Below are 15,646 nucleotides of genomic sequence, written 5' to 3' on the forward strand. Positions count from 1 at the left end.
ATCATGTCCTACACCAGAAGCCAAGCCATGGTCTCAGACTATACATCCCCAGACAACTGCCCTCTCTGGTAGTTAGAAGCAAGCTGTGGGTGGCTTCGGACCAGGAACCAGCCCATGGGGACTACAAGGAGCCAGAACCCGGATATGGTCCTTTAGATACTGTTCTAGTTATGGAACGCAGATAGGAATCTGGCCAGCAAGCCAGCAAACATAAGCAATGCTACCTCACCCTTCACTGCCCACCGCCTTGCTCAAGGAACCAGTCCACTGGCGCACTGCCCCTCAGCTGTCCCTCTAAGGACATCACTCTTTCCAGACCAAAGTTTTCCAGAGCTCCTGGGGTGCAGACACCAGCTGACCTCATACCCAGCCCAGAACACAGGCTATTCTGAGTCTCTGCCCTTCACAGGACCTCAGGACCGACTTCAGGTCATGATATTCAGGCCTGATATCAGCAGCCTCCTCCAGGAAGCTGGCATCATCTGCCTGGCAGGGGGCCATGATGTGGCCTGAGGGAACAAGATACTCCACTATATAGCTCAGTCCACAGTCTGACCCTGCAGCTCCGGGATCCAGCAGGTGAGAAGGAATGAGGTTCTCTCTGGAAGTAGGACAGATGATTTCCTCCTTCCCTTTTTTCTAGACCTTCTGTCTCCTCCCTCAGGGCATCTGGATATCCAGTTCTTACAGCCATTTCCCTGGATTCTGACTCCCCTAACTCACTCCCCAACATACTGGATAGACAGCAGTCCACACCTGGTCCTATCTACACAACCTTCTTCCCTGCCTCAGCCTTCCTTCCACCCAGCATCCCCTGTCCCAGGACAGCCCCTTTCTGTCGTCTCCATGACGGTCTCTGACAGGACAGTAGAACCTTATGCGAGCCTTGTCTCTCCCTGCTGCAGGCATGGGATCCCTGTGGAGCTGGTGGGCCCTCTGGGCTGGAGCAACCCTCCTGTGGGGTAAGTAAGATGGAACCCATACACGTCCTTGTTCATAGCTGTTCATAGCTGCCTGGGCTAGCATCTTCCCCGTGTAAACCTTCCATAAATCATGTCCCAGTACCTCCCGGGCTAGCTGATACGGAAGTGAGAAACTGCAGGAAAATTAGGTGGAACTCCCCTCCCTGCCACCACTGCCATGTTTGGAGCGTTGAAAAGTCTACTGATGCTTCTGTGCCTGTTGGAGCCCTGGACACTGAGCCCATGCTCACCCCTTTCTTACATTTCCTCCTTATTCTTCCCCAGCTCTCACCATCAGCTGGCCTACCCACCTCTCACCGTAAGCATCCTCCCTTAATTCTCTCCTTTCCGCCAAGAATAAGATTCAAAATATTTACCAGCCAGAGCGACGCAGGGCATACCAATCAGAGCACTGTACTGAGACTCCCCCACTGTCCCAGCCTCAGCCTTTGTACATTGGTTTGTGGCGAGGTTGTAGAATGGAAACCAGGGAGCCAGGATGGAAGGCTTTGGGAGGGGCTGGTCGATGTTTTGATACCTCAGCAGCTAATACAGCTGGAGCTGCTGCAGACTGCTGCTCTGCACCCCCAGGTAGGACTGCTGCTGCTCAAAGTCAGAGGATCCAGAGACAGTCACCCAAAGGACCCCAGGATGGGGCCGCTCTGCATTCCAGCCTCCCTGGGCGCTTCCTGCGCTTTGACAGAGTTAAAAGGTCCATAGTCCTTTGACAGGACCAGGACCCGGCCCTGTGTGTGACTTCAGGCTCAGCCCACTCAGAAGCTGCCACCAGGGAGCTGTGAGGACACAGGGCCAGAGCCAGAGGGCCTGGGGCTAACCCCAGCAGTGCCTGTGTGGCCTTCAGCCTGTCACTCCAACTCTTTAGGCTTCGGTTTCTGCGGTCATGAAGTAGGGGCAAAGCCAGACCTCCCCCTGCAACAGGCCTGTGGTGAGAGTAGAGCAAAGTCCTTAGATCAGCTTGTGAGGAGAGATGAGGGAGGTATAGGATGACCCCCAGTTGTGGGTGGGAGGTCAGAAAGAGAGAGTTCTTGAGGGCTGGAGGCTGACCAGGAAGGGCTATTTCTTCCCAGATGGTCTTCTGCAAACTGGGAACCTAGACCCAGGGGTTCTTTAGCCTGGCTAAAAAGACACCCCGCTTCAAGGGACACTTAGGGTTTGAATATTAGAACGGGGGTGAGTACATAATAAATAATTATAACAGTTAATTATAATACTCTGTCCTGGGTTCAGTTTTAAATCTTGCTGCCATTTTAGTTTATTACAACCTTACAACACCCTTCACCATCCTCTGTGAAGAAGCTTCCTTCTTAGCAAATTAGACCACGCAGGCCAGAGCACTTACTATAGAGCACTGTGCTAGGGGTCTTGGCTAAGACTTAGACTGAGGCCGCCTGCACCATGGTTTTTTTCCATTTTGCCTGTGTCTCTGCCTTCCTTCAAAAAAAAAAAAAAAAATGTGTGTGTGTGTGTGTTCTGCATGTGTCTGTGTTTGCAGGTATGCACACCCCAGCATGTATGAGGGCAGAGGTCAATGTTGTGACCCTCCTCTGACCCCTCTCCACCCTGTCTGTCTGCTTTTGAGACTCTGCACCTGGGGCTCTCAGGCAGCTAAACTGGCTGACCAGATAGCCCCCGGGATCTGCCTGTCGTTGCTCCTTCCAGGAACACACTTGCCACCACGCCCGGCTTCTGCATTGGGCTGGAATCACTTTACCCACACTGCCCTGTCCCGTCTTCCATTTCCTACCAGCCCGCTGGGAAGACAAGGAAGAGGGCTATGGTATGAGCAGTTGAACAGTTCAGGGGCTGCTCCTGGCCCTTCTCCACTCCTGCCGTTCCTCGGGGCCACGCTGTGTTAAACTGTGGAGTCAGGAACCCTGAGGCGTCAGGAAGCTCAGAGCAGCAATGTCCACGAGCCTGCGAGCCTCAGCCTCAGCCCGTGAAAGGGTGGTCGTGAGCCAATTGTGCGGAGTTGACACAGTAGGAGGCTCTGACCTCAGGGACATCTCTAACTCTGCTTCCAACTCTCTTCCCTCCCCAGCCCGGCTCGCCCCAGCGCAGGCTTCCTGCCACGGCGTTCAGTGCTCACCTGGCCAGCGCTGCCAGATGGTGAGTGGCAAGGCCAGGTGTGTGGCAGAGTCCACAGCTGTCTGCCGCGCCCACGGCGATCCCCACTACACCACCTTCGACGGCCGTCGCTACGACATGATGGGCACCTGCACCTACACCATGGCCGAGCTGCGCAGCGCCAAGGAGGCCCTGCTGGCCTTTAAAGTAGAAGCCAAGAATGAGCACCGCAGCACCAGCAAAGCCTCCTACGTGCGCCTGGTCACCGTGTCCGTCTACAACCACACTGTGTCCCTGGCCTACGGAGAAACAGGCTTGGCCCGGGTGAGTTCCCCAAGGCTGTGAGCTTAGCCTTGGAGCTACCAGTCCAAAAAAGGAGCCATGCCCTTGGTGTTAGATCCCCAAACAGTCCCTTTTCGCTGTGGACGAGCAGGCTCTACCGCCATCCAAATGAGCCAACCGAGGAGATGGGTGATGGTGGTGAAAGCACAGAAAGGAGACTGACCGAAGGTGGCCTCTCTGGGGAGAACATGGGACTTTCAGACCCTCTTGAAGGTCACGGCAATTACTCTGTGGGCTTATGGGATCAGACCTTACGGACAGCCATCATTCCGGCTCCCGTTCTAGGAGGGGTCTGGGGACTCTGGTGTTGCTGGCGTCTCTGGAGGAGATCGGTCTCTAAAGTGCCTACTTCTGCCCTGACCCCTGCGGCAGCAGTTTTCATCTGGGGTGATGCGTCTCAGTATGGCGACACATCCCGTGAGGCTTGTCATTGCGTACGAGTAGCTTTGGTCCCGTCGTGTAGATGTTTATCGATCTATAGAAGAGGAGAGTCTGAGGAGGAATGAAAATTAGAGGCAAAACAAGGTCAAAGGAGAGGGCTGCAGAGATGGCTCAGAGGGCTCAAAAGCATTTGCTGTCCTTGAAAATGACTGGAGTTCAGTTCCCACGTCAGGTGGCTCATAAGTCCAGTTCTGGGGGCTGATGCCCTCTTCTGACCTCTGTGGACAGTACCTGTGGTTCACACGCGTTCAGAGAACACTCATGTTTACAAAAACAGGTAAGGCTATTTCAGACCCAGCAGTGGAGCGCTGGGAGCTGTGCAAAGCTCCAGTTGTCCAGTGGTTGTCTCCGACAGCTTCATTGGCACCTTATGTCTTGAGCAAATGGCTCTCCTCTGCCACAACAGGAGCACTGTAAGGTGAGCAGTCAGGTGAGCAACTGGCACCTGGGAACTTTCGGAAGCGTGGCTCGGATTCCCCGGAGTGCCTCCTGTTACACAAGGCATTGCTCTAGAGGGGAGTTGATGCCCCTTCTTCAGTGGAACCCCAGCAGGCTCCATGTGGAGTCCCGTCATCCCTTTCTTCCTGGTCAGCAAACGGATGGCTTTCAAGGGCAATGACTCATTTCTAGGTACCACACTGGCTCCATGTCACCTCTGTCTGCATTTCCTGGGAAAAGGGTGGCCTGGGCACTGAGTCACAGAGCAAATGTGAAACTGGACGTTCTGGTACGTACAGGAAATGTAGGTGGACAGCCAGGCTGCACTGCAGTGGCTGTGGGAGAGCGGGCCCCGAGGAGCTCCCTGGTGCTCTCACAACAGGACACAGTGCGATCAGCTCTGTGCATTAGAGGGGCGTTAAAACCGTGTCAGTCACGAAGCTTCTGAGCGTGCCCCTCGCGGTCCATTGTTACCCAGTGACGGGGAGGGACCACTGAAGCCACGTGGGTTGTGGGCACCCCCAAGCCTCTTCAGCCCTTGGCCAGGTTGTTCTGGACTCCTGCCGTTGACGTGCTAGTTCTCACGGGGAGCAGGAGCCTCTTCCCGTTGGGGGCAAAGCTCTAGTTCCCAAGTGTTTTCAGCTCTGCATGTTTTGGAGGGAGGTGGTGGCTTGTTTGGTCTTCTTATGTCCTTGGTCACTGTAGACTTTCTAGGCTGAGTCTGCCAATCAAGGGATGTCCGCGCCTCTGCCTCCATAATTGTTTGTAACCTCTAGACCATCCAAACACTGTTGGAGGCTTCTGAACGTAACAAGCTCATTGCCTGTGGCTTGGTAGAGTCTTTATGTCGAGGCTGAAAAGATCTCTGTGATAGAGCCCGGGCAGCACCCGCTGCTGCTGGACTCTGAGTCCCTCCTGTTTCGTTACTGGTGTCACATCTGGATATGGAGGTGACCTGACAGTTATCACGGTAGCCTGTGTAAGACTAGGGCTTTCCCAGCAGCCCAGAGCAGCGTTGTGTAGCCGAAACGCTAGCAAGGAGCCTCACCAGCCTTTGACCAACTGAACAGGTTGTGAGTAGAAACAGGGTGTGGATCCAACAACCCCTGGGTTAGCCTTGGGCATTAGCCTGTCCCGACAGGCGCAGCTCAGTGGGAGCTCCCCTCTGCCTCACTCAGTTGGGCACACTGGGAAAACTGGGTGCCCTGATGGACTCTGCGGGGAGAGCCTGTTTCAGAATCGCCAATATATGAAGAAGTGCTCTCTCCTGATGCCCGGCAGCTTCACTGATGGGGAGAGGAGCGAGCTCACGTCCACCAAACGGCAGCAGCACATTTTCTGAGAATCGGAGATCTTCGGGGCTTAACGTTACAGCGACACTGGTTCCTTCCCTTCAAGGCTTTTGTTGTGAACCAGGAGGGGGTTCTGGTTCTGAAGTCTGATTTTATACCCTAGATTTGCCCTGGCCTTTTAGAAGAATTTTGATTATATAAAAATGGTGAAGAGCACCTACCGCTCTTCCAGAGGACCCAAGTTCAGTTCCCAGCGCCCACACAAGGTGATTCACAATGTCCCAACTCCAGTTCCAGGGGATTTGCTGCCTCTAGGCCCTGTGGACACCTGCTCTCCATCTGTCTGTCTTTCTGTCTGTCCATCTCTCTCACATACACATAATATATATACCATATATATACATACCATACACACATACATATATATGTGTGTGTATATAATATGTATCTCATTCCACATTCCTGACTTTTGACAAACAATTCCAACTGTAAAATGGTATAAAAATCCAATGGCTCATTTAAAAATCAAGTCTCTTTTGCACATAATGCACACTTAGGCCATATAATATTGCAGTATTGTGCCCCTAAGAGGAAATTTATTTTTTTAATTTTTAAGTTTAGTAACAGGGAATTTTAAATCTCCATTGCAACTAGCTAAGAGACTTTAACCCCATTCTATGCAGATGCAGTCATGAACTTGGTTCATGACTTGAGCTCTGCTGGGGCTCAAGGGGCACCCCCATGAGCTACGTACATTAAAACAGCAAGCTAAATGTCAGTCAGGATGAATCGAAAGGAGTCACATTCCAGGTGACACAGAGAAGCTTCCAGGGTTGACACAGATGTCCTCACCACCAGAAAGACACAGGGAGGTGAGAAACCAGATCCCTCAGTCCAAAGAAAGCTCTCGGCCAATCAGGATTTTAGGTAGGAACCAGGGCACCTCCGCACATAAGCAGTGGAGCTGATCAGATCTCAAATGCAAACAAAGCGATGAACTGGGGTGGCTGGCAAGCTGACGTCCCACCGGGGGCTAACCTGTCCACTGTGCCCAGCTCTGCCCCTGCTGATTGTGCTAGCTAGCCCTAACTGTCCACTTGACGCAGCTTAAAGAAGCCTCAGGAAGACCTGTCTAGACCAAGTTGGCCTGTGGCCATGGCTGTGAAGGACTGTTGTGGCTATTGGGCGATGTGGGATGGACCTGCCCACTGTGGGCGGCACCATTCCTAGGCATGTGGGCCTGGTCTGGATAAGAGAGCTTAAAGAACAAGCTGGTTCTTTAACAGAGAGGAAACAGCCCGCTGCTACCTGAGACGCTGGTTCCATGAGCAGGAGCCCTCCAGCAGACTTGTCATCTTGGCGGTTGTCTCTTGACTGGTTCTGCCCACCGCCTCCTGTCTCTCACCCATTCACCTCACGATCATGAATCCGGCTTGTTTCCCTGGCTCCCTGCAGCTGCCCCTTGCTGCCACCAGGCCTGCCAGCTTCCTTCCTCACACCGGCTTCATGCTTGTATTGAGCCTGCCGTTCTGCCAGGCGCTGTTGGGGGCACTGGAGAGAAAACTGTGAGGTGGCCTTCTGGTTGCTCACACAGATGGAGGACGTGGGAAACATGCATGTTGTGGGAGAAGCCGTGGGGACTGGGAAACAGAGGAGGAGAGGCAGCAGGAAGGGGCTGCTGAAAGGGTGAGCAGGGACAGCCTCACCGAGCCACAACTCGGGGAAGAGCGCTCCAGGCCAGCAAGAGCAAGCATCCTAGGGTCAGCTGGTGGCAGAGAAGAAAGGCATCCTGTGTGGCTAGAGCTGGGGACTTGAGTGGAGCAGATGAAGGGCTGAAGGGGAGTTACACAGGGGTCTGACCGCTGCTGCCGTCTCTCTGCAGATTGACTACCAGCACTCAAGCCTGCCTGCGTCCCTGAGTGAGGGCCGCCTGCGTGTGTTCCAGAGTGGGATACAGGGCGTGATAGAGCTGGACTTTGGGCTGGTGGTCACCTATGACTGGGATCGCCAGCTGACGCTGAGCCTGCCCAAGCGCTTCCAGGACCAGGTGTCCGGGCTGTGTGGCAACTATAACGGAGATCCTGCTGATGACTTCCTCACGCCTGATGGGAAGCAAGCTGCCGATGTCCTGAACTTTACCAAAAGCTGGAAGGTGGCTAACGGGGATGTCTTGTGTGATGACGGCTGTTCTGGCAACTGTCCCTCCTGCACCGAAAGCCAGGCTCAGCTCTTCCAGAACGATGTTTTCTGTGGCCTGCTGATTCTTCCCACAGGCCCATTTGCTGACTGTCATGAATTCCTGGACCCCAAGCCTTTTCTGGAGGAGTGTGTGTATGACATGTGCGTGACCGGAGGGGAGCGCCTCACGCTGTGCCATGGCCTCAGTGCCTATGCTCGAGCCTGTGTGGACCTGGGCATCTCCGTCCGAGAATGGAGGTCACGAACCAAGTGCCGTGAGTTACAACCAGGACAGGGAGCCTTGGCGAGGGTCAGGGAAGCCGTTGCCTCTGCTTGGTACCTGAGCATTGGCTGCGCCTCAGCCCAGGGACAGGCAATGCAGGGATGGCCGAGACACGCCAGCTCCGCTGCAGTGAGCCCAAGGCTGGGACACACACAGTGCTGAACGCAGAGAGACTGCAGTGGGGCCTGGCGCAAGAAGGTGCCGGGCAAAGCTGGAGATTAGCTGGAGAGGGTGCAGGAGAAGACCAGGGGAGCTCAAGAGCGATAAAGGATGCCAGCAAGGTTTCAGATTCAGGCTTGGGGAAAGTTACAAGGAGGTGTTTCCTAGAAAAAAAAAAAATGTCTAATTTGAAATCCAAGGGAAGGACTGGAATAGCCAGAAAGGGGGAAAAGGATGTGGGGTCCTGGCCCAGGGAGCCTCAGAGGTTTGGCCGGAACAGTGATCTGCCAAGTTGCAAGATAAAATTCAGTGATTTGCAATTTTTGTAATTTTTTTTTTTTTGTAAAGCAAAATATATAAATTTTGCCTGTAACACTCCTGTGACTCCCAAGTGCCCTCTGGACTAAACCTAAGATGCCTAGCCAGGTGCCCACCAACTAAAGCATTCAGTCAGCAAACAGGTCCCGTCCTCACAACGGCCTATTTCTGTGCTGGCGATGTGGAGGACAGAGGAAGGCCAACGCTGGCTTGTCTGTGGCCTGCAGGACAGCTCAGAGAGACGCTGAAGTGGCATAAAGGATGGTGAGGGAAGAAACTGGCAAGGCCCAGGGCTTAAGACCAGGATTTCATAGGGGCCAGAAGTCCAAAGCCACTGTTTGGATTTGCCTGCGTCACTATTATGTCTCTTCGTCGTATAAGCCTCCTTCTCTGCATCTCCCCAAACTCAAAACAAAGGAGAAAGCAGAGTTCATGGCCCGAATGAGCATTTCTTAGGCCCTCTGCTCTGTGCTGAAGATTCAGTGTGCTGGGTCAGAATGTGTCCCAACTCCAGCAGAATCTACATCCTGGGTGGGGAGGGACAGTTAGCAGATCAGCTATGAAATGCCATCAGAGCAAAGAAAGCAGGATCCTGCAGTAGCTTCTGGAAGCTCAGGGAAGACAAAGGAAATCAATGATGCTGGGTCCCGGGGCACAGCCAGGTGGAGTCAGCTAAGTCACCCCTCATTCCAGCCACACAACCAGTGAAGTCAGGACTGCAACACCCCATGCACCCAATCAAGGCTAAGGTATAGACGGACCCTCAGAGCTCTAGGGTTCCCTTTGCTCAGGAACATGCTGGCAAGGAGAGAGCTGAGGTTGGAATCCAGGCCACCTGGACGCCTGTAGCCTTTGCTCTTACCTGCAAAGTCTGTGTGAGGAAAGTATCAACAGTAGAGGAAATGGCTGCTGAGTACAAAGGCCTGAGGTGGGGGCTCTCGGGACCAGACAACTGAGGCCGGGGCGCAGTGAGCCAGGAGGGGCGTGAGAGAGATCGGGACTGGGAGGCGATGAGGGCAAGCCCTGGGCCTTGGGAGTAGCTGACTTCCCCCTGAGTGAGGTGAGCCACAGGAGGTGGGGGTGGGGAGGAGATGAGGTGCCTGCTCTGATCCTGCATCCATAGTCTCTCTGGCTGCTGTGAGAAGCACAGTTAGCACAGGGAGCAGGAAAGCAGGCAGGAGGCTGCTGTGGAGGCAGATTGTCCGTGGGCTTGGACGGTCACAGGATTTGCCCACTGAGTGCTTGCCCAGGGGGGGGGGGGGGGTGGAGCAGGACATTGGGGCCTGAGCAGCAAGAAGGTAAGAGAGCCATTAGCTGAGGGCTAGGCAGCTCTGAGGAAGCAGCACCACACTGGCCTGACCCACCTTTTCTCCTGAACTCTCCAGCCCTGTCCTGTCCAGCCAACAGCCACTACCAGCTCTGCAGCCCCGCCTGCCCAGCCTCCTGCAACGCAGAGGCCGCGCCAAGCAACTGCTCTGGGCGCCCTTGCGTGGAGGGCTGCGTGTGCCTTCCGGGCTTCCTGGCCAGTCGCGGCCTCTGCGTGCCTGTGTCGTCGTGCGGCTGCACCTTCGAGGGCCGCCTGCTGGCCCCGGGTCAGGAAGTGTTCGCCGACGACCTATGCAAGCGGCGCTGCACGTGTGATGGAGCCACCCAGAAGGTGACCTGCCGGGACACATCAGGGTGCCTGCCCGGCGAGCGCTGTGGGCCGAAGGACGGCTTCCTGGGGTGCTTCCCCCAGTACTACGGCGAGTGCCGGGCCTCGGGGGACCCGCACTACATGTCCTTGGACTCGCGGGTCTTCAATTTCATGGGCACGTGCTCGTACCTGTTTACCGCCTCCTGCGGCCAGCACCCGTCCCTCCCGGACTTCAGAGTGATCATAGAGAACGAACGCCGGGGAAGCCAGACCGTGAGCTTCGCGCGGTCCGTGCTGTTGGAGGTCTATGAGATGAAGTTCGAGATTCTCCGAGACTACCCCGGCAAAGTGCTGGTGAGTGCTGCGGCGCGCGTGCGCGGGCTGGGAGGGCTCCAGCGCTCAGTCGCTCAGTCTTTCCAAATAGGTTTCGCACGCACATCCACGGTAAGTCCCGATCTGTGATCAAAGAGAGCTTTGCTGAAATTCTTGAATCTTGCCACAGGTCAAGTCCAGTCCACAAACACCCCTCACCCAACAGAGAGAAAGACAGAAAGAAAAAATAAAATAAAATAACAGCAAAAAAAAAAAAAAGGGAGGGAGGGAGGGAGGGAGGGAGGGAGGGAGGGAGGGAGGGAGGGAGGGAGGAAGGAAGGAAGGAAGGAAGGAAAGTAACAGCCAGACCTGGTGACACAAACTCTGGCTCAAAGGGAAGAGTCAGACAGATCCCCCAAATTGCAGCCTAGCCTGTGAACCGCTGGCCTTCTGGAGGGCATTCTGGGGCCATCAGTGCAGCCCCCACACAGGCCACACCTCTACACACTGAGCTTCAGGCCAGTTAGAGACACACAGTCAGACCCCATATGCAATGTGTGCCGTATTCTATATTATATATAGTAAATCCATACGTATGTATATTGAGAGAGAGAGACCCTGTTACAGTGGTGAACACCTTTAATCTGAGCAGAGACGAGACGTTCTCTGTGAGACCAGCTTGGTCTACACACTGAGTTCCAGGACAGCCAGTGCTACAGAGAGACCCCGCTAAAAAGAATAAAAATTAAAATGAAAAACAATCGGGGCTGGAGAGCTGGCTCGGAGGTTAAGAGCACTGTCTGCGCTTGCAGAGGTCCTGAGTTCAATTCCCAGCAACCCCAGGGTGGCTCACAGCCATCTGTACTGGGATCTGGTGCCCTCTTCCGGCATGCAGGCACATAGAGCACTCATATACATAAAAGTAAATAAAAAACCAATGAATAATTTTTTAAAATTAGAAAAAAACCTATATGTGTGTGTATGGAGAAATAAGTTGTTGGATACTCAAAACAATAGTTCACAATTATAATAGAGAAGTGTGGGTGACGGCCTGTGCCTTGAGGAGATAAAAAGGGTAGACAAGTTAAAAGTGGGAAACAGAACTTCCCTTGTGCTAGGCTCTGCATCCCTCAGCGTTTGGTATGGAAAGGCTCTAGATAGGTACTAATGCTCTCCCACCCCTCTGAAAGGACACTTTACCTAAGGCTTGAATATTAATTAACAACATGTGTTAAAACGAGTAATTGCAAAGGTTTTGAAGCCAGACGAAATGGAGAGGTTTGGAGTGCTGTCAGTCCCTGGGAGACAGGAGAGGCAGCCACCCTGACCCGTCGGTCCTCCTGCGTCTCCCCCCAGATGAACGGCATCCAGCAGTACCTACCCTTCCGAGCGGTAGGTGGAAAGATCATAGCCTACCGCCGGGGCTTGTACGCCTTCGTGCGCACGGACTTTGGCCTGCTGGTCAGCTACAACTGGGACACCCATGTGACCACCAAGGTGCCCAGCAACTACGCTAAGGCCGTGTGTGGGCTCTGTGGGAACTTTAATGGGAATGCCCAGGACGACCTGGGCCAACAGAACCACAGCCTAGCCCTTGACCCTCAAGACTTCGGGAGGAAGTGGCTGGTGGCGACCAGGCCTGGCTGCAGAACGGACGAGCAACGCGTGTGCCCCAACATGAACAGAGACATCGTGAAGCTGAACAACGAGCAGTGCAGGGTCCTCAGCAACAGGAAGGGCCATTTCAAGCACTGCTGGAAGGAGCCCACGTTCAACAGCGCCCTCATCGAGTGCATCTATGACAACTGCCGAATGCCAGGCCAGACCAAGCCCATATGTGACTCGCTGGCCACCTACACCGCCATTTGCCAGGACCACAACATCGTGGTGTATCCCTGGAGAACTAAGGAATTTTGCCGTGAGTAATCGAGAGCGAGGTCAGCCGGGGGCGGGGCAGGGCGGGGAGCTCCTGTTTGTGCATTAACATACAAGTAGCAATGTTTAACCCTTTCCCCTCCTGGTGGGGAGGGGGTTATGTTCATGCCACGGAACTGAGGGGTGGCAACTGGACCCCAAGAATTATTAGACAACAGCAGTAATGACGGAGGACATCTGGTGGCCCCCAGTCTGCTTGCCAGTGGCAAAGGTCAGCCAGAGGTCACAGGAAGCTGTTGCCTATTTGAAATGAGGCTGTGGTGACCAGGAGCCTGGCTCTTCCCTCTTGGTTCACTTTATTTTACTGTCACTGAAATGACCAGCGTGCCTAGAGACCACAATAGCTAGCGCCCCAACAGCATGGGGTGGGGACCTCCTCTGGCTGAGTGCCAGCAGTTTGGGGCTTGGGCGTCCTTTTCAGTATGAATTTTATGTGGTGCCAGACTATGACCACAGAGCCCGATGCAAGCTTGGCGAGCTCTGCCGGGGAGCTCCGGCCCAGCCTGCTTGGCCTGGTGCTTCCTTTTGCTTTTATGGTGCTGACGGACTGAAAAGTTTGACTAGCGTTTATGGAGGGGAACAAGGGATGGTCTGATTTGGTGGCTCGGGCTTTTCGTGTTTATTTTATATGTGTGAATGTTTTGCTGCATGTATGTCTACGCCCCGGTGGGCGTGCAGTGTCCAAGGAGGTTAGAAGAGAGCATCTGATCCCCTGGGACTGAATTTACAGATGCTGGTGAAGCCCTATGTGGGCGCTGGGAACGGAACCCAGCTCCTCTGCAAGAGCAGGAAGTGCCCTTAACAGTGGAGCCATCTCTCCAGCCCTCTCTGTCTGGGGCTCATTGCAACACTAGATGCTTTCACTAAAATGTAGTATAGTTGTTTTTATTTACTACATGTTACGTAATACTTTATTGATATTTGTTACTAATGTGTCATTAATTCTGTGAAATGAAGATACTGTAGTCACTCTTATACTGTGTGGGCCCTGCACACATGCATGCCTACGCTTATTTAAAACATGTAACGTCAGCACTCACGCCCAATGTTAGCAGTGTCATTAAAGACGCTTCACACGGCCCAACCCACAGGTGCATCAGAACTGAATCTTAGTTCTGAGGCTCAGAAACTATGAAACTGTTCCCTTGGCCCTGCTGAACACAGCGGTTTCTTGAAATAAGACCACTTTGTGTGTGTGTGCGTGTGTGTATGTGTGTGTGTGTGTGCATGTGTGCGCGCGCGTGTGTATAGTGGTGTATACTTGTATATTTTGGGGAATCGGCTGTGTCAACCCGAGGGTAAAAGTCTTTGATCTGATGGCGCTCTCTCTGCAGCGATGAACTGCCCTCCTCACAGCCACTATGAGATCTGTTTTCGAGGCTGTCCACTGACCTGCGGAGACATGCTGGTGCCTGGCGGCTGCGGCACAAAATGCTACGAGAGCTGTGTCTGTGACGACGGCTATGTCCTCAGTGGGGAGATCTGTGTGCCCCTGGCCTCCTGTGGCTGCGTACACCAGGGCATTTACCACCCGGCAGGGGACGACTTCTATCCTGGCCCCGAATGCAACTCTCTCTGCCACTGTCACAAGGGCGGCCTGGTGACCTGTCAGCCCTCGTACTGCAGCCCGCATGAAGTGTGTAAGGTGTCCGACGGCATCCTGAGATGCGTGGCTGTGGGCGAGGCCACCTGCCACATGTCGGGGACCTCCCATTACACCACCTTCGACGGCCTCCGCTTCAACTTCACTGGCACCTGCGTGTACGTGCTGGCTCAGACCTGCTGGACCCGGCCCGGCCTGCAGCCTTTCACAATACTTCAGGAGAACGTGGCCTGGGGTAACAAGCAAGGCACTGTGACCGAGGGGGTCACCGTCCAGGTGGCCAGCTACACCCTGCGGCTGGAGCAGAGTCAGTGGAGGGTCAAGGTGCGAGCAGAAACGGGACGTGGGAGGAGGGTGGACCTGCGGGCCAATGTGTGAGTGGGACGTGAGCAATGCTCAGTCCAGAAGTGGGTGTCAGAGGCCCAAGAGAATGCATGGGAAGTGTGACCTTGGGGGCAGAACTGGGGACTCAGGGGGCCCGTGAGTGTGACTAAATGACCTCCAGGACCGGCTTCAGCCAGACCGCTCAACTTTGTTGGGATGAACAAAGGCTAGAAAGTTCTTAGGGAGTGGGTGGGCTTCCAGGATAGGTGTGCACTGTTGCCTGGGGGCTAGGAATGCCGAGGATGCTCTGTTTGCATTTGGCAGCGCAGTCCTGTCATATGAATGGGAAAACAGAACCTAATTATCCTACGGGGGGGGGGGGGGGAACGGGGGGAGGGGGGGAGGTGTGCTTTCAGGGACTGTGCCAAAGGTCATATCCTAGACGTGGTTAGAGACACCTGTGTGTAAGAACAGTCCCCCCCCCCCCATGAGGGCAGGCAGAGAAGATGAAGGCCTGCTGGCAAGGGGTGTCTTCCATCTAAAGCTGAGCTCAGGGCTTTCTGGTCGTGCTGGACGGCAACCTGGGCAGAAGCGCTTCCTAGCAACCTCCACAAGGGGAGGCACTGACGGAGAGCGGAGAGGGAGGTGGCTTTGTCTTCCTCTCTGTTGCACGCTTAACTGACCCTTTCCCCGTCTTCCCCGCACCGTACCTGGTCCTTGCCTGTTGTATTACACTGTTTCTGGAAAGACATGAACAAACATCTCCTCACCCCTAGAGCGGAACTGACAACAGGGCAGAGTAACAATACCGCTCAAGTGCTGTTAGCTTGCTGAACCGATGAGTGTGTTGGGTTACTTAAAGGCATATACATTCACGGAGCATACACAACTCCAAGGAAGCGGGAAAACAGAAGTCCGCCCCAGTACAGGCGATGACTGGGGAAAGCTGAAACTCTGGAGCTTTCTGAACCATCTTCTGCTAGTTCTGTAAGTGGGAGAGTCTCCAAGCAGTCCCTACTGCTTATATAACCTTGGGGAGGGAGGGGCCTCGAGTATCTGCTAAGTTTTAGGAACTTCCTGAGATTTGTGAGTCATTCACTTCCTTAGTCTTTAGAGCTTCCCTTTAGACCTTCTGAGCCCCAATGAGCCTCCCTCAAGGATGAGATGTATTTTCAGGAAATTGCTACCCAGAAGTGCCCAAGCCAACTCCTTGGTTTCCTAACCATAAGGAACACTTGATTCAGTCACAGCATAGAAAACTTCATAGGTGGGAAAGGTTCGAGGACAGAGGACAATCTGTGACCCCGTCATCCCTTAACAACAATCGCAACAACAGTA

The 15,646-nt window shown here is 54.0% G+C and overlaps 1 protein-coding gene across 1 annotated transcript in view; it reads left to right on the top strand.

The window, feature by feature from the left end:
- Positions 1-907: 907 nt before the first annotated feature.
- LOC110563270 (Fc gamma binding protein) overlaps positions 908-15,646 on the top strand; it is a 36,571-nt gene continuing 21,832 nt past the window's right edge. Inside the window, exons 1-6 of the mRNA XM_060366536.1 lie at positions 908-962; positions 3,022-3,371; positions 7,443-8,013; positions 9,884-10,488; positions 11,803-12,364; positions 13,716-14,308. Of these exons, the coding sequence (XP_060222519.1) occupies positions 908-962; positions 3,022-3,371; positions 7,443-8,013; positions 9,884-10,488; positions 11,803-12,364; positions 13,716-14,308 (2,736 nt within the window). The remainder of the gene's footprint in view (positions 963-3,021; positions 3,372-7,442; positions 8,014-9,883; positions 10,489-11,802; positions 12,365-13,715; positions 14,309-15,646) is intronic.

The sequence above is a fragment of the Meriones unguiculatus genome, chromosome 14 (genome assembly GCF_030254825.1).
Source record: "Meriones unguiculatus strain TT.TT164.6M chromosome 14, Bangor_MerUng_6.1, whole genome shotgun sequence".
Lineage (NCBI taxonomy): Eukaryota > Metazoa > Chordata > Mammalia > Rodentia > Muridae > Meriones > Meriones unguiculatus.